At 43.2% G+C, this 27223-nt stretch overlaps 1 protein-coding gene across 1 annotated transcript; it reads left to right on the top strand.

The window, feature by feature from the left end:
• The first annotated feature begins 2496 nt into the window (after positions 1-2496).
• LOC126183747 (nuclear factor interleukin-3-regulated protein) lies at positions 2497-15774 on the top strand. The gene is made up of 4 exons (XM_049925963.1): positions 2497-2629; positions 4526-4995; positions 7145-7467; positions 13175-15774. Exons 2-4 carry the CDS (start codon positions 4546-4548, stop codon positions 13704-13706), a joined length of 1305 nt encoding a protein of 434 aa, XP_049781920.1. The 5' UTR covers positions 2497-2629; positions 4526-4545; the 3' UTR covers positions 13707-15774.
• The last annotated feature ends 11449 nt before the right edge of the window (positions 15775-27223 follow it).

Below are 27223 nucleotides of genomic sequence, written 5' to 3'. Positions count from 1 at the left end.
GGTCATCAGTCCCCTAGAACTTAGAACTACTTAAACCTAACTAACCTAAGGACATCACACACATCCATGCCCGAGGCAGGATTCGAACCTGCGACCGTAGCAGTCGCGCGGTTCCGGACTGAGCGCCTAGAACCGCTAGACCACCGCGGCCGGCTGAAGAACAGGGAAAAGAGCTTTGATGGATTATACAAGTGGTTAGTTACTTATGTTGTGTGTTTTACGTTGACGTTATTGTCGCGCAAAGGAACAGAATGTGCTTTTGATTGCTCCAACTAACGTACCACCAATGGCTGCGCGCTATGCCTCTATTTTCCACACTTCTGTTAATGCATATCCAGACTAAAAGTACACTAAAACTACAGCAGTACATCCTGCAGCTTTTCTCGATGGGATATTAAACAGTTTAGAAATCACAGTGTAGATCAAAACAATATTTATCATTGGCTGATATTGATGCACCTCTCTCTCCCTCTCCCACCCAACCCCACCCCCCCCCTCCCTCCCCCTCACACACACATAAAACTACATAGTATCTTGAAAAGTCGAGATAACGGCAGATTCTCATGGCTGTTTACGTGGCTGGTTTGGTAGGGAACGATATATGTTTTCAATGTCAATTTGTGATGCATATCTCGCACGACTTTGGAGCTACTGCCGCATAATTAGGTGTTAAGACTATCAGTATTGGTCCTTTCAGGTCTGCTATCGGCCGCAGAAGCACGAGAGGAAACGACTTCACGGCTAACTCCGTTGACGCACAACGCGAGAGTGGACGTGCTATGGGACACGCAAGTCATTAGGGGTTGTGTTACGCAACGCCGGAGAGTCGAACTAACCAGCGCAGCGGCGGTCTCGGATCACGTGGCCGACTCACGATGTGATTACGTGCACACCACACATGCTACCACCGTGAAAATAAAAAAAAAGCTTTATTCATCAAGTTCAACAGTCGACCACGATTCATTTCATCTGCTGGTTTGTTTGTGTTATATTCATGTATTGCGTAAGCGCTGTCACAGTCTGATTGCTCAATTAAATCAAGGGGGAACATTTTAAACAAAAGCTGTCGTCTTCTGTTGCACAATGTTTCTGATATGTTACATTCTATGAGTACCAGCAGTTTGGAAGAGGTGTCGGATTGTAAAAAGCGTCGACTACGTCTTGACTGCTTTATATGTGAATTAACACGTCATTATCGAAGCTAATTCATGGAAATAAAATGAGATAATATTAATTCAGTATGGGAATGTTTTGCAATCTCAAAATTTATCGTATTACAAGGAAAGAAAGTCTCGAATGAAGATACTACATAGCGCCACAAAACATTCTCCACATAAAACGTAATAATAATGTATTCTCAAATATCTAAAAGCATCTGTTTTCTCAGTCCCCTGCCCCCCCCTTTTTCCAGGTCTCTATCTCTTTGTTTCTGCCCCTCCCCCTCTCTCTCTCATTTCACACACACACACACACACACACACTGACATTCCCTCCAGCAGACATAGCAAAACACGTTAGTTCTCACAAACATTGGAAATTAACGCCACGTTAAACATAAGTCATACGATGAACAAGTGAGCAGCGACAACAACATAGCATCTCTCAATGCATATGGAGACAGAAGTGTTAAAATCACATTTTGTGGAAAATACGTCTGAACTAAAGTTGTGAGCGAAATTTTATAAATAACACCGTGGAAGGAGCGTACTAATAGCAGCAGAGAGAGATATCCACCATAGATACACAAGTGGATTGCAAACTCAAATACGTTAACGTACATAACCACTACCCACGAAATAGTACTTCAGAATTGCACTAAGAATTTTCTTCGTGACTAATGCTGTAAAAAAAAAAACCGACAAAAAGGGCACAAAATGCATCTATAATAATGCAGTTTCACTAGCAATGTGATTTTCAGGTGAGCACCCGAAACAAACCGGACAAAATGCACATGTTATAATTTTTCGGCCTACATTAGATAAATGATTGTAAGCTTTACGTTATGCTTTACAGAAGTAAAATTTGACGCACATAAAGTGACACATAGGCTAGGTGTCGAAACATATCCAGGCCAATAAAAAGAAATAAACAGAGTTAGCGTAAGACGGATTTTCAAAACAACCCAGATTTTAACGTAGTACTATTTTAATTTAACCTTCCAACTATTCATTGTTGTGCGCGTGGGACACGTCTCGAGGCGACGACTAACGTGTTCGTTCGGCGCGCTAGCAACGTGCGTGGAGCTCACATCGCAGCGAATAGCGTGCTCAACAAGAGCTTTCGGCCATCTCCGGCCGCCCGAGTGGCACCATGTGCCTGCCGAGGGGAGAACGGTATCGTGCTTACGTAATAAACCCACGCTGCCGTTACGTAATGTGAAGGTGACCTATCGCGGCTGTGATTGGTGAGTCAGAAAGGGTGTTGTCCTCGGTTCGGGGCCGCTTCCCCCACCACCGCCGCCAGCCGAGCGACATTGAGCAGCGCCGCACTCGGGCGCGCAGTTCGCCAAGTTCCGTGAGCAGTGACAGTTCTCTCGCGTTCTTAGCAGTGTGCTCGCAGCTTCGCTAGTGTTTGCATCACTTTGTCGTCATCTTGGATTATACGGCACAACTCCATCGCAGGACGCTTGGTAAGTGTTTTCCATTCTTTTCCGTTTTGTTAGTAAATTCACGCCGTTCTGGCGTCAATTCGCCGTTTACAAAATTTATGAAGGTTTTGTTATTAGCGAACAAATCGCAACATTTCATCCATGTTTGTCATAAAGTGCATTAGTTTTCCAGAAAATTTGTCATGTGTCAGAACATCTTCACAATCGCGGTAACGAGAAAAAAAAAAAAAATGCGAAGACTGTGCACGTCTGTTTCCACATTTCGTTTCTATTCTGAGGTCACACCGCACTATTTCCATCTTTTTCGGTTGCTGAATTTATTCTTCTCATATCTGATGTTTTTCTTTGTGTAACTGACAATCTAGCGTGTGGTTAGGTAAAGTATTTGAGCGGTTGTAAGCATAGCGAATGCCTCCACCATTTAAGTAACTATACAACTCAGTGGGCTAAACAGGTATTCTTTACATCAGGCAGTTTTACCTAGTATTTGACTATTGTTGAAAGGTGTGTGATGATTAGGTGTAGCAGTAGTGTCATCTGGATGAAATTTTGTATGGTCTGGATGACTCACGCTAGTTTGCATCATTCTTGCAGAGAAATCATTTGAGACTGTTGAATGATGCTGACGGCGGTAGACTCCTAGGACCTCGGAAATGGCAAAATATCTGGTTCTTGTGATGTAATGAGTAAGCTTCGAGGGGATGATCAGTGTTTACGCCAAGAGACGCAAAACTTCGGTGTCGTTGGAAATCCTATGTGACAGCTGAGCTGCGGCAACGTGATAGGTTGGCGTGAGCTGAGTCTTTTGTCATCGTTCAGCTCATTGTGCAATTGTCGGTTATACTGAAGAGTACGTTGCTCCGGGCTTCCCAGGTTTCGCACAGGTAGCTGTTTGCCGCGTGACGTGCGCCTCACGTGGACTCCTGACGTCATGTATGTGCAATGCTATAACGGTGTGTTGCCATCCTGCACAAGTGTTTCACCTGTTGACAATTTGACATTTATAGACTATACGTCGCTGTGGTCGCACATTTTGCAGTGTAAGTAGGTTCAATAGTGCGCGAAAACGCGTGGTACGTCCACTTACACGATCTGCTCTTTGTTCTTGAGGCGCGTGGATAACAATGAACGATCATCTCTTTTAGACGACAGCGAACACAAATTTTGCGCTCATCTGTGTGTGCTTAATTAATTGTTGCCAAATACAAATATTTTGCAAGATAGTAAATGTAAACGCTGTTTTGAACGCATTATGTAGCATCATAACATTTATCAGTTTGTGATACAGTTGTATGGATGGTCACTCGCAGAAGTTTTTGGAATTCTCTATGGTTGGTAAACTGAGCTTTTGTAGGACATTAATAGCCTAATTTTAGTTGTCTGTTAATAATATCTGACAGTCTCTTTCATGATAATGTACTGCCCTGGACATTTTTCTTTATACATTCCGTCGTTACTGATATTAATCTCTGGCATATGAAAATGCCATTTTCGTCTGATCCAAACTATGGTCAGAGGTCTTTCTTGCGCAGGAACGTGAAACATATTTAATTCATATCATTCGACAGAATGTAGTTTCTCACGCATTTACTATGTTATTTTGTAAACAGACATACGGTTAGTTGATTTGTATCAAGTCATAGGAGCTTCTGTTTTAGAAATTACGTCACTGAATTCCTTTCTTTGTGTTATATTGGGTTTCTTAGTGAAACGTAGAAGCCACTGCGTTTCCACGTGCCACTTTTTCTATCTGCTTTACTAACAAATGTTCAATTATTTAGTATTCACGAAATATCTCTTTTTCTCCTCACAGTGAATATTACTTTCGTAAGTTGCCAACGTAACACTTTATGGCTTTGACGGATGAGCGTATTTGAGAAAAATCTTTGCTAATGAATGTTGTGTAACTCGTTGCAGATGCTCTGAGGCACCGAATTATGGTGGCAGAATTTGTCGCCCGCCAAAGTGGATCGCCGATCAATGGTGAGACTCCGTCGCTAAACTGCACGATGCCAGGCAGCAACTCCTATTCCGAGCACGTGATGGTGGACTCTCCCGAGCCCGAACCGCCGTATTCGGCGGCACCAACGAATGGGACGCCCCCGAACTTTGATCTGTCGTCGCACGTCAAACGCAAAGAGCTGTTCACGCAGCGCAAGCAGCGCGAGTTCATCCCCGACAACAAGAAGGATGAGAGCTACTGGGATAGGCGCCGACGCAATAACGAGGCGGCCAAGAGGTCACGCGAGAAGAGGCGCTTCAACGACATGATCCTCGAGACCAGGGTTGTCGAGCTCACCAAGGAGAACCACGTCCTCAAGGCCCAGCTGGCCGCCTTCAAGGACAAGTTCGGGGTTTGCGGAGAAAGTCTCATCAGCGTTGAGCAGGTAAACATCTCAACACCTTCCCATAATACTGTTTTCTACTTTTCTTTTGCAATATTTTCCTTAAACGTACAATAGATGTCTACAAATAGAAAATCTCTGATATTTCATAAATATAACTTTATACTGGACATTTTCATGATGCACTGATATCCATTAATGATGTGATATTTTCATTACCACTTACAGAACATTTCCATCCCATATATTACTTACATAACATATGACCAGGTCTGTTATGTGTTCTACATGAGCGATCTCCATGCCTTGTACAAGGGGTTCCCTACAGATTTACGTATCAAAATTCATCTCTACGAAAATTATATTTCAGAACATCCACTGTACAGATTATGAAAAGCAGCACACTTCATATCAACGCTCCTACATCCGAGAAACAAAAGGGGGCTGAAATGAAACCCGCTGAGTTAATGCTGACGTATTAGCTCTTCTAAATAGTTTCATATCAATCTACAGACTTGATTTCCGCGAGAGATTCCGTTACTTTTTTATGGTAAGCGGAAGAATGGTAGGATGGCGCTCCAGGGCAAGGGAGCGCCTGGAAGTATGTGACACGCAGCACGTCGAAGCCCGGTGGCTTGTGTAACGGGGCAGGCGCTGGCGAATTCTGCGCGGCGACCCTGTAGACGTGTTTCCTATTTCTGCGCGCTCAGATCTGTGTCATTGCCGACGTCTCTCGCAGTATCCTTAAGGCCCCACGCATATAATTTTTGTCAGGTCGGTACGGTACGTGAGGAGCGGAGGCGTCCTCGTGACTTCCGCGACCAGAAGGAGGTAAGTAGGTCACAGCCGCCTCCGCTACTCCTACAATAGCCCAGCACCGTCCTCCGGGTTGACGGATTTTTCACGAAATCTATTCCTCTTTTTTGGACAAAGGCGTTATTTTTCTCATGAATATCTCATTTTGGCATCAGCACTATTTAATTACTTCGAGCCATTTTACTGTAATCCTCGGGCTTCCCTGGTAGCTTTTGCTTCACATACAATCAATCTCAAACTCATATAGTATAATCACACGAAGAAAAAATGAATGAAGATTGTAATTTTCTTCTATACCACCATTGGTACGCATTTTATTCCATCATTTCCGATTTGTGCTGTGTCTGGAGACGTATATGAAGTTTTAACCGGGTTTTCTCTCTGAGAAATACAGAAAGTAAAATTATTTGTTTCGTAGTGGGAGAAATTTGTATTATTCCGTCGTTGATATCTTTAGTTTTAGCTCGAAAATCAATTTGGTATAAGGATAGTTCAAATTTTATCGCCATTACGAAGTGGTGCTCTTAATTTCACTAAATTATTTCCTTTTGTCATTTGTTACGCATGTCTCCAGGGAATATACCCTGTCGTTGAAACAAATGGTACAGGCCTGTAGTGCAGAAGGATGGTTGCATAGTTCACAGAACGTTACAGACTTTAGGAAAAAAACAGTCTGTATGGATCAAAATTTCATATTAAACCCGCGCTCCCTTACTACCAACAACCTTCTCTCGTTCGTTTGTTTCCTAAGTCTCTAAGACCCTGGACAGGCATTCGGAGGAATTGGTGTTCAAGGCCCCAAGCATCCCTTCAGGACAGGTTTTCCATGGTTTCAGTTCATGTAGCAAGTCGGATTTTCTGCGCCATCCTTGTGTGTACCGAGCTCGTTCTCTGTCCCTGATGACTTCATCATGCGTCATTAATCTTTATTTTTCCTTGCCGCTTGTTTCCTCGACCTCTTCCTCTAACACACGAGCGCTTGTGGGACGGAGAGGTATGCCGACCGCAGATCGAATTTGCCAGTTGTGCCTACCAGTCTGAATGTGAATTTTAGGCAGTTTCCAACATCCTACTAGCTGCATACGGGTCTGGTTCCCATGTTCCCCCGTCAGATACACGCTACACTACCATTTCGAACACTTTTTTACACTTGCACACAGAATTTACACTATACTGCTTATGTTCTTGGGGGCTTGACCTCCGCTCTTTCGTGCTTTCGTGTCCTTACACCTTAAAGCCTTACTCAACATCAACATTTTTCACACTCCATTTTCTTCAGCACCTAAGTGACACGTCAAATTGATTATCAACGTAGTTTTACTGTGTACTTTGAAAGGACTCAGGAGATTCCTAACATAAATTGTGTCTGTGGCAGGTGATGGCAACGCTGCCCACGACGGAGCAAGTGCTGAGCTTCACGAAGAGGCCGAAGCTGTCGTCGGCCGGGTCTGTGGGGATGCCGGTGGGGCCGCCGCTGCTGTACACGCCGGGGCCCGCCCCCGCGCCCGCCCCCACACCCTCGGCGGCACCCGTCCCCGCGCCCGCGCCCAGCCCCATCCCCACGTCGGTGATCCACCAGCCCGTCAGCGTGCAGCCACTACACCCTCTCCAGCACGCCCAACCGCCTACGCTCGCCTTCCCGCCACCTCCACCGCCACACCACGACGCCTACCCTGAGCCCGACGCGTACCCCTACAGGTAAGCATCAGCTCCATCTTTCGCTTCCAGATCCGCCTGGAATGGCACTTGCACTAATACCGCAACCTGCTGGAGAAAGGGTTGTAATTGACGTTCGCTACTTACCTTGACGACTGCTGGGTTGATAAGGGATCCTGGCTTTACAGAATATCTTAGTCACAGTGAGCCATCTCCAGAGGTGCAGGTATTAATTGAACGGCCAATTGAATGATGAACTGTAGGTGAAGGTCAATTCCTAACTTGGCGACTGTGCCAAAAAGTCAAAGCTTACCTAAAATCAGGGATTGGAGAAGGATTACTAAATTTAACACAAACCTATTTCAGGGTCAAAGTCTCTTTCATTAATCGTTTTATCACAAAGCTGGTGGTTGGACACATTATGCTTTGTTATTATGCAGTGTACCCAATGTACTAGATATAGAAGATAAGACATGCAATTATCTCATATCAAGCAGTACTTTTTTGTTGATAATCTGTCTGTCATTGTATCTCTCCCTCTCTCTCTCTTTGTGTATGTATATACGCGCGTGCGACCTCGGGCGCGCTCTGTGTGTGTGTGTGTGTGTGTGTGTGTGTGTGTGTGTGTGTGTGTGTGTGTCGATTTGCAGGTGGACTTACAGGTGGGCAGGTTTACTTAAAGGTGGTATTATAACAATGTCATATAATTTAAAGGAATTAGAGATCACCTTTTGTCATTTCAGTCTTTTAGAAGCGTAAACGTCAAGATTCTTCAACACCGAACCTCAGTGATTATGATCAAGCCAGACTCGCATTCTAGATGCGGGGGATTCATATACTCTCTTGCCTCTATACTTTGATTTCAATAAATCGAGTGATGCGAAAGCAGGCATAGTTCTGTTGAGCCACTGCCGCTTTCCCTCCCCATCTTGAAATTCTCGAGCTTTTACTCCGTCTCAATCTGTCTAAAGAGTCGCTGGGCCGTCAAACTCAAACGTTTAGTCAATTCTCTGAACTCAGCGTCGTTCTCTATGAAGATCACATAATTTTTTTGTGCTCCAGTCAACGTGAGAGTCACACTTGTCTCTGATAATATCAATACCGAGCCAGTAAAACCATGTATGCGTAGGAGAACGTAATGAGTCCGCAATGAATCTAACGCTAAGTTTTCAGGACCTTTCTGAGATTCCTCCGTTTCAGTACAGCACACACATTATAGATAAGAGTATTTAAGTGTCGGAGAGGGCGTTGTAAAGGGGATGGATTTTTTATCGGTTGGGTTCCAGTGAAGGTATCAGTGAGAAGGTTATGGAGAGCACCTGTTATGCCAGTCAGAGTGATGAGTTGATCTGGTTCCCGTGGGCTGCGGATGAAAGCCGGCCCTGCTACTCGATATCGAGTCCGCCATCTCCGAACTGATACGCCCGCCGCGAACGAGGACCTCGCACGTGGGAGGAGGGGAAGAAAGTCGGTGAGAGAATGTGGCTTTCTGGGTTAGGAGGTCGGCTTTCTCCGCGCCGGGAGCGCTGCACTCGGCCGGACGCGAAAGCTGCGCCCGACTTCGGCAGTCACACGCGCGCCAGTTTGAACAACCACCCCGCCTCCGGGTCATTAACCGTGAAATTAAAAGGACACTGCGCGTGGTGCTGTAGCGCCAGCACTCTGCAATCAATGTGCATATTAATGCTGGGACACACAGCGATTAGGCAGATATTTCTTCGCAAATAAATAGTTGTTTAAGGGAGAAGTAAGAGACGCCGAAGAAGATACTGACAACGTGGAACAAAGACAAGGAAGAGGTGGAACGGGAAAATTATTCTTCTCTGACGTAGCTTTTTGTTCGATCCCACCAACAGCAACTTCTATACGGTTGAGAATAATGTTTTGTAGAAAGCTAGTAAAAAAACGGGATGTAACTTTCAGCCTAGTTTGTGGGACACGCAATATTCAAGCGCCTGCAGATGTGGATGTAATCCTCTTTCAGCAGGGACGCTAGTGCACAGGCAACGGTGCACTCCGTCCGTATTTCAGGATTGTAGGGAGACATCTGGAGCTAGGAAGACGGTGCAACGTTTTTGTGCCTGAGAAGCTGTACTCAATTCTGACAATAGCAGAATTTTGCTTGTAGCGCCGCGCAGTGCTTTTGTGTTTCATTCTAAGAGCAACTTTCGAAGACATACTCTCAACGAATCCGCCCGAGTGGCATTGTTTTTCATTTTGGTCTAATTCGTGCGTCAAGTTAAGTCTGTGAGGTTTAATATTATCACAATTTTCACATGTAGCAGTGTATCTAGGTCCTGCAGTTATGGCTTCAAGTAAAATCTAATCTGATGCAGAGCAAGTCTTTAAGGAAACCAAGCAGCTAAGAGGTCCTCTCCACCCCCCCCCCCCCAACACCCCAACACACACACACACACACACACACACACACACACACACACACACACACACACACACACACCAGGCTAGAAGCAGTATACCCAATCCGTAAATTCCGTGTTCAGGTGTGAGAAAGTGTACTAAATGTCTGCGTATCGCGTATCTGAGGCGTAACGTGGGAACCACCCCTGTAACCATTCACATAGTGGAACGTGGGAAACTTCCTAAAAACCATATCCAGGCTGGGTGCCACATCGACCTCACATCGATCCGGTGCCGGCATACCTGGCCGATTCAATAAACTTTGATATCTATTTGTCGAATTTTAGTTCAGAGCAAATGATCGCTCAATGACATTTATAGAATGCCTCTTTGGGGTAGCAATTCAGCCGTCAAGATATGTTAGTAATTCCACATACACAGAAAAGGCCGCCCTTGAGGATTCATATTCCCAGTCTGCTGATCACAGAGCGTCACCAGCGGTTGGGATGAGGGGGTATGGACAGCCTCTGACCCCGAGACATATCTTCACACACAGGCCAAACTAGTAATACGTGGTTCCATACCCCCAAAACATATCTTAGTTAGTATCCTAGACAAGCTCCTGTCTACACTGGCGTTATTTTAAACATTTTCGGTACATAAGTACCTCTAAGAGGCGGCCTTGTGCTGACTTGTTCAAACAGCTTGTACAGTTTTCCTCAAACTAGTACATTTCATAACATTTGTTCATTACATAAAATTGTTTCGGATCATTACATCATATGATGATTTCGTTTGGGTGTGTCGGTATCTTCCCGCTCTACGAGCACCACACAGAGGACAATTTTGTCAGGTAATTCGTTTCCATTTCGTAAGCGTCAACTATAATAAGGGATAGAAATTTCGCTGGACCTACCCCCGTGCAAGAGCAATAGAACCTTGAATCGAGGAGAAAGGGGGAATGGTGAAAGGAATGTACGTGGAAAATGGTGATGGCAGCGCGAGCCCCTTTCACCGCGGCAGGTATCTGCGTGACCTCGAACGCGGAGTCAGTGGCCGCCAGAAGAAAGTGCGACTTTCGCCGCAACGCTCTTCCGCGGCTGTCACAGCATTGTGCGGAACGGGAACGCTTACCTCCCCTCTCTCCACCTTTACGGCTCTTGTCCCCTTCCTTTCTCTCCTCCTTCAACGAATATGTAAAAACGACCACTGATATACAAAATATGGTTGTACCACCTTTTTACTTCCACAAATATTGCATAACCTGGTTATTCCAATACATAGGGCTCAAATGAAAATATTATTACACGCTCGAAATTACCTTGCATAACGTAATACAAGTCGTCAGGGTGCATTCAGCTGTTTCAGAAAGGTACAACCATAGCTTATGTTAACGCAACGAAGCTTCGGTTCCGAATAATAGAAATAATCTAGAACAACAGTTGTTAAAAAACATTTATCATAGAACTAATTTGTGACTGAGACACTAAGGAAATTTCTTATGAATGGACCTCATTATGCCTGTAAAGTGTGTGGTAACGTCAGTTGTTCATGCTGTCGGATAATCTGCAGATATTTGCTCTGCATCAACATATGCTACGTTGTGACAGAGTGCGTTCGCGTGAATCGAGACAGATCATCGGTAAAGGTAGAGAACGAAAATTTGGAAACAACGTATCGTCTTGATCCTAAACAAAGTTTTCCCTCTCTTCCAAAGAGTAAGTACTGTGATGAGGGCAACCTTTTCGACATGAAATTTGTTGGCTAAAGGATGCAATGAGACAGAACGCAGCGCCTGTAGAAGTCATTGACCTAAGAGTATTTGAATGGAGGGGCATATTGTCACCCACTTTACAACATAAAATGTGCTCTCCAGCTTTTGTGACAGCTGATGCACTAGGAATCAAGAGCAGCTCTTCAGCAGAACGACTTCAGTTTCTTACCGTTTTCAGTTTATTAGAAATAAGCAACAGTTATGGTTTCTGAACAGCAAAACACGAAGATTTAAAATACAGCAGGTAAGAAATTAGGACTGATGAGGAAACGGGGATACTCAGAAGGAATTTAGAGGAGGCATATCTTGTTACACTTTCAGTTCCATTTGTAATTCTCGTGGATCGTTTAAATCTCGTCAGAAAAATTTCTGGAATACTCTACAAAGGCCAGGACCGGTTATTTTGCATTAAGTTTCCCATGGAATGTATAAATCTCTTTAGAAGAATTCTAGAATGTTCCACAAAAGCCAGTTTCGAGTGCCTCCTTCAGCTTTGTCTTATAGCCCACAGAAAGAATGTTGTGGTTTATCGGTCAACTTTTTAACATACAACCACAGGCACTTTCGACAATACTTTAACGGGTGGTTTCACAAAAATTGGTACATGCAAAGTGGGATTAAAAATCCATGACTAGAGCATATCGTAGTAGTAAATCACCCTCCGCTAAAGACATTAACTTCATAACCAGTTTTAGTGTACGCATCTGATGATAGTTACAGGTGCTCGAAACCTGCTATGGCACTAAAAAAGCAAATGCTGTTTTGAGTATTTGTGCCAGACTGCAGTCGCCTATAATAATCTTTTAGTGAAGGGTAGCCACAACGTTCATTCTATCCTTTGTGAGTAAAATAAAATTTTCTGTTGTATGTTCCTGTCCAAATAAGTCTCATAGCTTCATATACAGTCTTTAATTTGATGAAGAAATTTCTGGGAATGTACGTTTGGTGTGCACAGAGTTTTATGGTAGCGAACCACGGACTGTGGAAAATTAGAAAAGAAGAGATTCGAAGCGTAGTACTGTAGAAGGATGTTGAAAACTGGGTGGAATGATAAGAAAATGAATGAGGAAATTCTTCTCAGAATCGGCGAAGAAAGGAACATCAGACAAACACGGATAAGAAGGACGGCCAGGATCATAGCATATGTGTTAAGACACTGGGGAACAACTCCAATGGTACTAGAGAGAGTTGTAGAGGGTAAATGCTATGGGAATGGACAGGGACTGGAATACATTCAACAGATAACTGAGGGCGTAATATTTGGGTGATATTCTGAGATGAAGAGCTTGTCACAGGATAGAAATCCGTGGCAGGCCGCATCAAACAAGACAGAAGACTGTTACTGAAAAACAAGTGTTCCATAACTGTCCACAGCTATGTAGATAATTTGATATTTACTTTCACCTTGTCAGTGAGTTACTACATCTAAAGTAAGAGAGAGAGAGAGAAAGAGAGAGAGAGAGAGAGAGAGAAAGAGAGAGAGAGAGATGGAGAACTACTGTTATCCAGACTCGAGCATAAGCTGTCAACAAACATTACTTTTGCTAATAACATAATCGTGTTGTAAAAACTGTATGTGCGACGTATGTGTAACGAAGGCGCTTTTGTTTTCAGCTTCCAGCTGCCATCGCTGCACCCGCCACATCCGCAGTTCGAGACGTCACCGGTGCTGAACCTGAGCCGCACGGCGCGCAGCCGCGCGCAAAGCCCGTACGAACTTTCGAGCGGCGACGAATCTGCGTCGGGCCCCGGCCCGTTGCCGCTACCGCTGACGCTGACGGTGTCCGCAAGCAACAGCCTGCCGCACAAGCTGCGCCACAAGAGCCACCTGGGCGACAAGGACGCGGCCACGACGCTGCTGTCGCTGCAGAACATCAAGACGGAGCCGGCGGCGCGCGCGTCGCCCCCCTGGGACGCGGAGGGCAGCAGCGACGAGCGCGACTCTGGCATCTCCCTGGGCGGGCCCGCCGACTGGGCGGCGGCCGCGGCTTCCGGGGCGACGGCGGTGCCCGTGGGGCTGCCGCCCCCGCAGGACGACGCGCAGCTCAAGTCCGAGCTGGCCCGGCTCGCCTCCGAGGTGGCCAACATCAAGAGCCTGCTCACCGGCACAAAGACCACAGCGCAAGCCGCGGCCGGCGAGCAGTGATGTCGCCGCAGTCGGCCACCTGGTTTCCCACTAGACTGCCCATTGGCCGGCTGTTGTCTTGGTAGGACGCTTAGGGCGTCACTGTGTGGGCCCCACCGTTGGGGTCCGTAACTCTTCCTCGCACGTCAAGTGTGGCCTCAGTGGCGTAATGTGTCTGAGAAGAAATCCGTCAGCATCCCCGCTTTAGTGTAGGCGAAGATACAGACGTAAACTTTCCATCAGCCAGACTGCGCATCTGCTCGTTTAGGGCGCCAGTACATCTCCGTCGTTCACGAAACTGCGCCCGTTTTTCTAGCAAGAAATCAGGGTGAATCGTCATATTTATTTTCCTTCGGTAATATTATCTAACAAGAACACTAAAAATTGTAAAGGATGTCCTTGCAGTCCCGGATCCAGATTTTTGTAGACGATGGGACTACAATTTTCTATGACGATTTGCACTACTTGTACAGACACACTGACCTGTGCATGTTATGCAACCAGCTCGTACTTTTACCTATCCACTCCAAGACCTCGCCAAAACCACTCCATATCACAGAACATATCTGCCCTTATTCGCTCATCCTGTCATCTCCAAACGTGGCGCTTGTTGCGGAGTAAGGCATCCATTCGTTAGACATCTACGTTAAACGGGCTGTAATGTCATTTAACTGCTGTAACACCAGATGTTGGAGAGTCTGGAATGATATTTATGAACAATCTTGACCCCTTTTTTATGCCATCTCGAGTCAATAATGTACTGAGACACAACACAAACTATAAATGGGGTCCATACTAAGTTGAGGTTGCCTCGACGAGTTCCTTCAACCAAAGAAAGTGGACATACTTAGTAAACGTCAATCTGTAGTAATCAGAAGAGGCAGCAAATAAGGCGGCTACGACGCACGTGTCTGTATTTGTAATACAAATTTAATGTTCTGCACTTTCTGTTTATATGGAATTGAACTATTTTCACACAAACAGAAAGTCATAATTCTGGCTATGATCTCAGTTTTCTCAGCCGATTACGACGATTTTATGTACTAAATAGAAAATCCAAATGATACTTGAATAAGTGCTAGAACTGTTAATGATACAATCAGTACATCTCATCAAAGGGAACTTTAATTGTGACTGAAAATGTAAGAACTCTTGTACTTTTAACTTAAATAAGGGTTGATGTGTTAGAGTCCCTCAGCCATCAGTTTAAAGCAGTAATTGTTATAAATACTTTTTTATGCAACTGCTGTTAAATTTTTCAACAATATTGGTGTCATATTTTCTGAAAAATTGTCCTTCCTGCTCGTTAAACTGTCATTTATTCTGCAATGTACTTCCATATAATTTTCGTGAAGTGCTGTACACTTCTTTTCCTTAAATTCTTGTAGAGGAGTAACTTACTACTTTCAGAAGTATCTGACTGATTATGTTTATTAGGTATTTATTTTTTCTTCCTCTTAAGACTGGAGCTTTTTACTATGTCTTGCAGTGTTAGTTTTTACAGTTTTGTAAAGTAATGTAACTTATGTATCTCATAAAACTAGCTAAGAACTTACTGAATTCTCAAGGACATTGTGGAACATTTTCACAGTGCTGTGTTTGTTCTGTACTCTGTGATTGGCCGTGCACTTCTGTGGACTAAAGATGTAGTGCATACATAATGCGGCCAGAGAGCTGACGATTAGTGTACAATGATGTTGCAAAAGGAGGCAACGTTCACATTGTATCATAGCTGTTTATGAAAAAGTTGTTAAATATTTATTGTCGTATTTAATTGCTGTTGACGTGTAGAAAGACTGTTGGTGGTTTGGATCGTGCATAGCATTAGTTTGTGATTGCAAAATACTGAATGCTATTTTCCTCTTATTTTTATACTTGGATTATTTTAATATCTCAGGTTTCTGTTTCCTGTAAATACGTCCATCCTGCTAAAATTATCTGCCTTAAGAAAGCTGTGAATTGTTCAATCAAATTCAAACACTGTCATTTGCGCAAATATCTTACTGCTGTACCTTCTGCCCTTAAACTGATTAGAAGTATGTATTTTATGAATGTACTGGAATAAACACAGTTTGCTTTTTGTCATATACGACCTGTATTATTCATTTTAATCTTTATAATATCCTCATTACGAGAAATGTTACGAATCTAAATGAAAGGCAGTGAAAATGTCAAAAAGGGTTTGTAAGTATTGTTGAGGAGATTCAACCACATCATGACATCAGCTTACATTGATAAGATGATTCTCTGTGATATATTGTATCATGCTGCCACATGGGCTCTATAGTGAAATCTGCGGTCACCACATAATAAAATCATATGTATAAAACAGATGTAGAGCAAATCTGAAACCTTAAAACCAACTACTAGATTTGCCAAACGAAACAGATTAATTGTATTTATAGACTTAACGAAAATCTAACAGTCATACACATTATTCAGCTTACTCGAAGAATTTTCTCTTGATCCAAAAATGGAAAGGATCAAGCAAATCCTGGCTCCAAAACACGAAGAGATAATTCTTTTTTTAACTCACTGAATCAATCAAAAACACTTTCGGAGATCAGACAAAATAATTTCAGTTTAATTTAATTTTGAAAAGAGGTTTTTGAGACACCGAGAAAATCTAAACAAATTAAGATCTTCGGTAAATGTCTCCCGGGATGAAGTCAATCTTGATTTCATAGTCTGTTTTTATGGGTCTGTATTGCTCTCCCACAAATCCCATCGAACAGTCATATCTGTAAGGAAACTACACTAACAGGAAACCCAGAGCTCCAAGTCTCATTTGAAAACACCCATTGTATACAGTGCAATAAGCAAAATCAGGATTCATTATTGTGCTAATTTATAACTGAAGTAAGTAATTGAAATCATTCAACCTGCTGAGCTAAATCGGTAAATAGTCAAAGAAAAAAGAACGTTTCTGCAAAACCACAAAGACAGAGGAGATACAACTGCAAAACAAATACAAAAAGATTTTACAGGAAAGTCTAAACTACGATACCATAAAACAGTAACCAAATCAAAAGTGCTTAAGGTATCTTAAACTATGGCACATATGACATTAATGATGATACATTTCACTCAAAAAATATCGAAAAAAGAGTAGAAAAGATTCTTAGGAACATCTTAGAGCCAAAGTTAAAAAAGGAGTCGTAACGGCGCTTACAATTGTAGTTAAATACAAGAGTCAGTAAAACAGTCACAAAGAGCAACTTCTAAAATTTGCACATCAGAGGAAATATCCCAAAGCTTGGTTAACAGAAATAAATTGTGTAAAGAAATTATTCATGACAGAAGTGAATTCAGAAACATAACTCACCAAAACCAATCTTTCTCAGAAGCCCACATAATAAATTACTGCACGGACTGACGAACCCAGGAAGGTTTTCAACGAATGCACGACCATATACTGAGAGGATAAGATAGAATATTTAATATCAGTTCAAAACTAGTGAGTTGGTCACAACATCAAACAACAATAAAAATCAGTTTTGGTCTAGAACGACAATTGGAGACTTATAACAGATTAAAGATGTAGTGAAAAACATGAGATGCAATAAGTCGTCTTGCCATTGAAACACTGAGTAGTAAATATTCAACCAAATTTACTCTGAACAGGAACGATGCCAGGAAATTAGTTTCAGATAACAGCTTTAAGGTTAATATCACAGAATGAACTGTGTAAACAAAATATCTTGGACGAAAAAGATGTTAAGATCAGTAACGCTATTTTATGGGTGCAAATACGAAAAACATTACACAGTCCCGTAATAAATAGAATAATAAACATCACTCATGAATTTCTTACCGTTTCTATAGCTAAAACTGTTCTGGATGGCAAGATATAAACTACTTGTCATCTTAATAAGGATCTAATGTTTTTTATTTTATTTTGTTTACTGCAATTACAGTGAAGAACGTCATTCAGATTTTTCATATTTTCGGCGAATATCGAGAAGGTATGGCACCCATGGCAAGGGCTGCTACTTCACTTGTAATAATTGAAACATCTGTTTAAACAAATAAACCAATGATATAAATACTAGCCTCCTTGAGACATAATCTGTCTGTTTCCTGCACTGAGCTATTCGGAAACTGCATTACAGACACCAATTATCACTTATTTTCTTAGTCTATTTTCAGATAGGTTCGACATTATGTAGCAAAAACTGCCCACGTATGGCAGGGTTTTTGATGATATAAGAAGGGTAGCAAATTGAATAGCCATCTCTCTAGCAATCACTGTGTTAAATGGACATGTTATGATGTTGTGCAGCCTCACGTGTGCTTTTCAGTTCCACAAGCGCATAAACGCACGCTGAATGGAAGTGGCAGTTATTTTTAGTTTCTACTGCTAACTATCGACACACGTTCATGGTTGTAAAATAGCAGAGACAAATCATCAACAGCATCTGCGCTTACGGTGAGCACCTTACGTGAATTTACGCGCACAACGTAATGGACAGGAGTAGCAAAACTATAAGCATCATCCGCCAAGGAATTACCCAAATGGGACGGAAATCGGTAGATACGATGATCATGTACAGATAAATAAATGATTACAATTTCCGTAAAATAGGATGATCTGTTCAAGAGAAAGAGCTTCACAAATTTAGCAAGATAATAACGCGTTGGTTGCAAGCACGTATTCCGCTTGGCATTGATCGACAGTCCTCCTGATTCTGTCCAATAGACGCGTAAGTCCTCAATATCCCGAGCTGACTGATGTACCCTGACACTAATGCTCCAAACGTTCTCAGTTGTGGGAGATCCGGTGACCTTGCTGACCAAGTTACGGTTTGGAGAACACTAAGACAAGCAGTAGAAATTCTTGCCGTGTGCGGGCGGGCACTATCTTGCCGAAGATGGCTTGCCATGAAGGATAACAAAACAGGGCGTAGAATAACGTCGAGGTACCGCTATGCTGAAAGGGAGCCGCGGATGAAAACCGAAGGGTTACTGCCATGAAAAGAAATGGCACCGAGACCATCACTCCAAGCTGTATGGGCGTATGACGTTCGACAGTCACGTTGGTACCCCACCGCTGTCTAGTGCGTCTCCAAACACGACTTCGCAGGTTCTCGGGGCTTAATTCGAAGCGGGACTCGTCATTAAGGGCAAACCTATTCTAGTCCATGTGTATCAGGTCGAAGATATTGATGTGTTACAGTCTGCTAAATCAGCATTCAACAGTGACCAAATAAGCTCTCCAGAGAAAGATATTTGTCACTGCCTAAAAAAAGCACATTGGTCTCTTCGTAGCGGTCTAAATGGTATAGTACTTGTTCAGGGTGGTCATCTGAGCATCAAATGCTGGCGTAAGTCGCGGTGGTGAAGGGATGTGTATGTGCCAGTCGCTTGTATAGCATCAGAACCGTACGATGGGACTACGTGACAGAATGAGAGAAAGGAGCTATCGTCTTTGGACGTCTCTACGGTAACGGCGTGAAGGATTCGATTATACATTACAATTCATACAACTTCTTTCATCAGCGCAACATTCATGCACGTTCTGAATTATTTTCTGCGCAGCAGTGTGTATAACCGGCCTACGAGGCATCATAGAATTAATAGACGGATCTTCACTCATGACCACTAACAGTCACCTTATACCAAAAAGCGCCAGTAATAATGCACCACTCTCCGCTACTAGATCGCATAGGTTGGCGATGTTCCGAAATCGACGATTTCCGACTTCTGGCGACAAATAACGCTACCAGCGTCTTCCGCTACAAGAGACCAAGTTCTCGCGACCAGAATATACACTATTGGCCATTAAATTGCTACACCAAGAAGATGACGTGCTACAGACGCAAAATTTAATCGACAGGAAGAAGATGCTGTGATATACAAATGATTAGCTTACCAGATATTCAAACAAGGTTGGTGCCGGTGGCGAGACCTACAACGTGCTGACATGAGGAAAGTTTCCAACCGATTAATCATACACAAACAGTAGTTGACCGGTGTTGCCTGGTGAAACGTTGTTGTGATCCCTCGTGTAAAGAGGAGAAATGCGTACCATATCGTTTCCGACTTTGATAAGGTCGGATTGTAGCCTATCGCGATTGCGGTTTATCGTATCGCGACATTGCTGCCCGCGTTGGTCGAGATCCAATGACTGTTAGCAGAATATGGAATCGGTGGGTTCATGAGGGTAATACGGAACGCCGTGCTGGATCTCAACGGCCTCGTATCACTAGCAGTCGAGATGACAGGCATAATATCCACATGGCTGTAACGGATCGTGCAGCCACATCTCGATCCCTGAGTCAACAGATGGGGACGTTTGCGATTCAACAACCATCTGCACGAACAGTTCGACGACTTTTGCAGCAGCATGGACCATCAGCTTGAAGACCATGGCTGCGGTTACCCTTGACCCTGGATCACAGACAGGAGCGCCTGCGATGGTGTACTCAGCGACGAACCTCGGTGCACGAATGGCAAAACTTCATTTTTTCGGGTGAATCCTGGTTCTGTTAACAGCATCATCATGGTCGCATCCGTGTTTGGCGACATCGCGGTGAACGCACATTGCAAGCCTATACTCGTCATCGCCATACTGGCGTATCACCCTGCGTGATGGTATGGGGTGCCATTGGTTACAAGTCTCGGTCACCTCTTGTTCGCATTGACGGCACTTTAAACAGTCGACGTTACATTTCAGATGTGTTACGACCCGTGGCTCTACCCTTCATTCGATCCCTGCGAAACCCTATATTTCAGCAGGATAATGCACGACCGCATGTTGCAGGTCCTGTACGGGCCTTTCTGGATACAGAAAATGTTCGACTGCTGCCCTGGCCAGCACATTCTCCAGATCTCTCACCAACTGAAAACGTCTGGTCAAAGGTGGACAAGCAACTGGCTCGTCACAATACGCCAGTCACTACTCTTTATGAACTGAGGTATCGTGTTGAAGCTGCATGGGCAGCTGTACCTGTACACGTCATCCAAGCTCTGTTTGACTCAATTCCCAGGCGTACCAAGGCCATTATTATGGCCAGATGTTGTTGTTCTGGGTACTTATTTCTCAGGATCTATGCACCCAAATTGCGTGAAAATGTAATCACATGTCAGTTCTAGTATAATATATTTGTCCAATGAATACCCGTTTATCATCTGCATTTCTTCTTGGTGTAGCAATTTTAATGGCCAGTAGTGTATTTAGTAGCGTATAAATGCGCACCGCCAAACGTGACTTCAAGGAATGGTGTACCAGTCGCAGTCGTGTTAGCACGGTTTAAGAACAATGGTTGCAAAAATAGGGTAAACCAGAGGGACTAGAGACAACTGTCACGTATTGTCAACTACAACCGGTTTCCAACCCGACAGGAATTGCTGCTGTTGGCGGATACAGATACATCTGAACCATTTTACTAGCGAACAATCCGAAGTGAAGTGTATGATGGGTATTTGGAATCAGATACCTCGTACATGGCCATTGCTCACAAGGAACAAAACGCTACATGTCTCCCGTGAGCCCAACACCACAGAAACTGAATAGTAGCTGACTGGAGGCATATAGCGTGTCTCAATGAGTGGCAAAGTTGGCTCTTTTCAAATGATACAAGGTGTCGAGTGTACCGACGGCTCAGTGAGGCGCTTAGCCATCAGTGTGAAGGGGATGTATATCACGGATAACGTGGACGGTGTTTTTTTTTTTTTTTTTCGTGCCATAACTTGAGCCGACACACTGTCGTTACCTCGAGGAAGAACCGTGATTTTAATTTTCACATTACTGTTGACCAAGTGTTGTCCTTTCTGCTATACCTTCACGATCAGTATGCTGGTGACACTCTATCCGATCTTCTATGATCACAACAGCTGTGTACACCTACTTTGACCAACACTACTGCACTCTATAATACCTCGACTTTCCAAGAAAGTCAACCTTTCTTAATTCCATATAAAATTTCTTGGAGTGTTTGCAACAGCGGGTACAACAACGAAATCAACATCCTGCAATTTGGTAGGTGTCCGGTCTTAAACTTGATGTAGCTACCTGAAGGAACTCGTGGACTTTCTTCCTTGGTGACTTGAAGTTATTATCAAGGCTATAGATCATGTTACATGGTGTTAGTGTCCGACGTACTTACAAAGTTCTGATTAGGAGTGTTGCAACCAGTGAATGTGTGGCATGAGACGAGACATCTTAGAACGTTTGAGAAGTATGATGTATTAGAAGAAATGCTAAACTCTACCATCAGATACGCCGTGAGCTTAATAAAAAGCTAATGAGTACCTTACTTGGGACACGTAAGAATGCAAGGTCGAAGAACAACATAACGGTTGCAATGATGTAGACCAGTGCCACTCACGGCATGCCAAACTGCACGCGAGCCCAATGTAGGCGTGTGCGAGGGTGCCCTGTCTCGGGTTTGTTTGGTCCTTCTCGGAAGTACTCCGTATAGCGCAAAATTTCATTTGGTATTGGGTGCGGTGTTTCTATGTCGGAACGACTCCTTTCAGTTCTGTAGAACCGTGTTGTCAGCGCCCTTTGTTTGTGTCGTAAAGAAATTCACATGTCCAGTGACTGTTTGCAGAAAAAGAGGCACTCCACCGATCTATCTTCACAAACTTTTCAAAATAATTGGGAATGACGGAAAATGAGGACGAGAAATCTCAGTATCTTTTATGCACTCACACAGTCTACACCTACTGCAAAACTGCTATGAAGCGACATTACAACACTATGCAGAAACAATTTAAAGATATTTTGAAATTTGTGGTAAGTTCCTATGGGAGCAAACTGCTGAAGTCATCGGCCCCTAGGCTTACACACTATTTAATCTAACTTACACTAACTTGCGCTAAGGACAACACACACACCCATGCCCGACGGACTACGCGAACCTCCGACGGAGGGAGCCGCGCCATCTGTGGCAAGACGCCTGAGACCGAGCGGCTGCACCGCGCGGCCGGAATTTAAAAATTTAATTGTCAATCAAAGAACAAAATATTAGAACGATCGAGAGACATTTCATTAAGGATATGCAGAATGAACTCTCTTTCCCTCAAGAGAATGTTGCCGTTCTCTAATAAAAGTATTACGATTCTAGAATGACTCACAACAGACGTTATCTACGTTGAAAGTTGTTTCACTGCACTTAATTCATTACCTACTAAAAGCTGTACACTTCTGTTCGACTATATCTTTGCGTGTTACGTAAGTTTTTGAGGTGTGCTGCATGACCCAGCCATAAGCACTAATGAAAAACCCAACTTTAAATTAATTTCATGTCATATCCACAAAATAGTAATACCTCAGAATTTATAACATATATAAACTATATCTGAGGGCGAAAAGAGAGAATAATACTTTCTGAAGTAAGGAAGTTTCCTGTTGTATCTGATTGTACCATACATCTGCTCACAGACTGTTAATAAATCCACGGAACACTCCCGTTATCCACAGCAACATTTTTGTCTATTATAAATAGTGACGGTGTTATATTATTGCCTGCTTTGGGTGCCTAATCAGGATTTTTTCTTACTTCTCGCAAATAGTTTTTTTATGATATTCTCACTTTCCTGCAATATTCATTGTAACTTAATTTGCATAGTAATGTTCTTAGTATTTTTGGTGATCCAAAATGATATATTAAACATTATTTGACTATTTTTAATTCCGAGACGATTAATGTTACACATTTGTCGAATGTACTGGATATGTATGCAAATAAGTGAATAGTCATAAATCTAAATTGTAGGAAAAACTGTGGTGCCTTTGAGTGCAGATTTTCCCAGGACTCTAACACTGGCAGACGAAATATTGTAACTCAATGTTGTCTTTGCGGTAGTTTATTCATAATGAGCCCTATCACCAGCTAATAACTACTATACAAAATGTTGCTGATTTCGCCGCTGACTATTTCATGTTTCGCTTGAATCGTTCACTGCAACACAAATACAACCTTATCTTTGCGCTCTTGTGTTTCACACGTATACTGTCTGTACTGATATATTTATCCGCTGAAATTTGAAAACTTAATTATTAATTTAATATAATTAATTGGCAACTAAGGCATTGTGATGGCTATTACATCCTATTTCAGATGTAATATAGTGTATTTGGTTCACTAACGTCAAGGTACACAAGACAATATATAACATATAACAAATATTACACATAACTGTAATTTAATTTGATACACATATTAATGTCATACAGAACATCAGTTAGAATAGTGTTGACTGTTGCTCTGGAAATAATTTTCCTAAATTTATGACAATGATGGAGCTGGGTAGTACGCAAAAATCAGTCACAGTACATTCATCTACATATTCATATCATCAAATTTGAGCGTTGTCTCGGTACGGCGACGACGTCACCTGACCCTTCTGCTTGGGAAAATGTAGACCACATATTGGATACACTCATCGAGAAAGTCAATGATCGTCAGATGGATTTAATAAACTTCCAAACTCCGCAGATGTTAAGTCACTGAATAGAGGCTGCACCAAAGTTAATAAGACTGATCTCTTTACGAGTTTTTACGAGGCCTCCGATTTTTTACATGTCATGCATATTACTTGGTCGAGTTTCCCGTTTCACTTATGTAAGTTGCCCCTCTGCCACTAGAGGGCTCTGTATTGCAGCGTGCAACGTGACGATATGTAACGTAACAATGGCGGTTCGTGAGAGACTCTCAGAAAACTGAAATCACTTATTTGAAGAGTTCGTCCACACATGGAACATCCTCCCCTTCAGCATGAAAATGCTAGCCCACACACGAGCCCTTTGATGTCTGCAACAATTCGACGGCTTTGGTTCACTGTCATTGATCATCTCTCATATGGTCAAGAATTATCCCATCCGATTTTCATCCGTTTTGAAGACTTAAAGAACATCTACGAGGACTTCACTTTGATAGTGATGAACCGTTTCGAGCAGAGGTAAGGTTGTGTCTCCGTCAACGAATTCAGACATTCTGCTGTGACTGTGTCAACATATTGGTCCCTTGTTGGAAGAAACGTGTTCGTCGCCAAGGTGACAATGTTGAGAAATAAATATACATACGTGAATAATAAAGATTATAATGTTAACAAAGTTCATTTTACTTAAAAAGCTTTAAGAGTTAGTTTCCAGCTAAAAAATTTGGAGGCATTACTTTGCAGCACACCCTGTTGTAAGTTCGAAGTGGTTGATGCTACTTGAGTCTATGAGCGTCTTATATAGGCCCCATATCATATTACTCAACCTTGTCACATGATGAGCCATATCGACGTAGTAGTTGTATTGATCGGGCGCCAACTTCGAATCGCGCGCAGCTAACACGGCACAGCTTCGCTCCTCGTGCGCTGGATGTGACGCTGGATTCCCGTTTCCCGCCGATCAACTTCTCGCTTCCGCTGAAAGAAGCGTGGACCACGTGTGGTTATGTGGTTCCTTCTTTTTATTTTATTTAATAATCAATTTTTTTTTTCAGAATGAGATTTTCACCCTGCAGCGGAATGTGCGCTGATGTGAAACTTCCTGGCAAATTAAAACTGTGTGCCGGACCGAGACTCGAACTCGGGCCCTTTGCCTTTCGCGGACAAGTGCTCTACCATCTGAGCTACCCAAGCACGACTCACGCCCCGTCCTCACATCTTCACTTCTGCCAGTACCTCGCCCCGAGTTCGAGTCTCGGTCCGGCACACAGTTTTAATCTGCCAGGAAGTTCCATTTTTTTTTCCTTCGAGCCCGTGACATCGGCGGTCACTGGCCGTTGGAACGTCTCAGTTGCTTAGTATTTATCTGTGAACTTGCAACGGAAACGGAAACCATACCATGTACAGAGACACACGATGTGTCATATGAATGAGGGTTTATGTGTGTGAAATCTTATGGCACTGAACTGCTAAGGTCATCAGTCCCTAAGCTTATACGCTACTTAACCTAAATTATCCTAAGGACAAACACACACACCCATGCCCGAGGGAGGACTCCAACCTCCGCCGGGATCAGCCGCACAGTCCATGACTGCAGCACTCAGACCGCTCGGCTAATCCAGCGCGGCGAATGAAGGTTTAATTACGCATCTAATGATATATAAAGATATCATCTGAGTGTTTTATATCAAAGAAGTTACAGAAATAAATATATTTAGTTATAACGTATGCACTGTTAGTGCAATCTCGCAACCATAGAGGTTGAGCTATCAGACTGATGCTTTTGATGAGACATATCGATCGAGATAATCATATGATCCGTAACTCTAATTATTAAGGTGAGGGAATCAATTTAGTTGAATATTAAATAAATTCAGCGTAACTTATATACAAAGATAGGTACGCTGACAGCATCGTAGCATGTGTTGTCGGATACTAGAAAGTACATTAACTATTCAGATGGTAAGATTATTATCTCTCATTAACCATTTTTATTGTTTAATGTTAAATTTACATAGTTTTACCCATAGCTAGAATTGCATTAAGGGTACTTAAATTTTGATTCCACCAGTGAAAAGAGGGGACAAAATCTAGTGAAAATGATATACCATGTGCAGTAAACTAGATAATAAAGATGCCAAAAGCACGGGGGCGAAGATACGGAGGGGATGACGGGGTCCAAACACCCCCTACCCCAAGCGTCATAAAGCGTTCTTTTTTTTTTTTAAGCGGATTTAAAGTTGCTGACGTTAAAATATGGCAATTATTAGTGGTAATGAACGTGGTATTAAATCTTCCCTGTAGAACACTTATAATGGCAGTCTGCAAAGTGGCACTAGAAAGAAGTGGCACAAAGTCTATAAAGGCGCATCCAAACGAACCGCGGAGCGGTGCTCGCCGAGTATTCGTAGGTGCTCAGCGAAGTGCCAGTGTGCACACGAGCGTCAGTAACAATGCAAAAAGAGAAACGCCGTCCAAACCGAGCCGTGCACGAACGAGCAATTTCCTTTGGTGTATCGACACAGCACGGAACTTGTTCGTTGTTGGATGCCTTCACTGGTCATCGGGGTTCAGTTGGAAGAAGAGCTCATCACTGAGGACAATTCTTCTGTAGTCAGTGAGATTCCAGACCGAAGACGTTTATGGAAACGCCCCGAACGGCGGTGGGATACCAACCTGACTGTCGCCCTCCATTGACCCTACAACCAAATATGATGGTCTGGGGTGGCATTCCTTTTCGTTGCAGAACCCCATCGCCTGTCATCAGCGGTCCCTTGCAGCAAAGCGGTACGTCGGCAACATTCTACACCCCGTTTGGTTGCCCATCATGGCAAGCCATCTTCAGCGAAATAATCCCCACCCGCATACGGCGAGAATTTCTACTGCTTGTCTTCGTGCTTACCAAACCGTACCTTGGTGAGCAAGATCACCGGATCTCCCACAATTCAGAACGTTTCGAGCATTATGGTCAGGGCCCTCCAACCATCTCGGCATTTTGACGATATAACACGTTTATTGGACAGAATTTGGCACGATATCTCTTAAGAGGACACACGATGACCGTCAATCAATGTCAAGCGGAATAAGCGCTTGCAACCAACGCGTTATTGACCTGCTCAATTTGTGAAACTCTTTCCTCTTGAAAAAGTTAC

This window comes from Schistocerca cancellata, chromosome 4 (assembly GCF_023864275.1).
Source record: "Schistocerca cancellata isolate TAMUIC-IGC-003103 chromosome 4, iqSchCanc2.1, whole genome shotgun sequence".
Taxonomy (NCBI): domain Eukaryota; kingdom Metazoa; phylum Arthropoda; class Insecta; order Orthoptera; family Acrididae; genus Schistocerca; species Schistocerca cancellata.
This window is presented reverse-complemented; position numbering and strand designations above follow the sequence as displayed.

Coding starts and splice junctions, on each gene's coding strand:
- LOC126183747 (XM_049925963.1), top strand. CDS start 4,546: ATGGTGGCAGAATTTGTCGCCCGCCAAAGTGGATCGCCGATCAATGGT. Junction 4,996..7,144: donor GTCTCATCAGCGTTGAGCAG/GTAAACATCTCA, acceptor TGTCTGTGGCAG/GTGATGGCAACGCTGCCCAC. Junction 7,468..13,174: donor CCCGACGCGTACCCCTACAG/GTAAGCATCAGC, acceptor TTTTGTTTTCAG/CTTCCAGCTGCCATCGCTGC.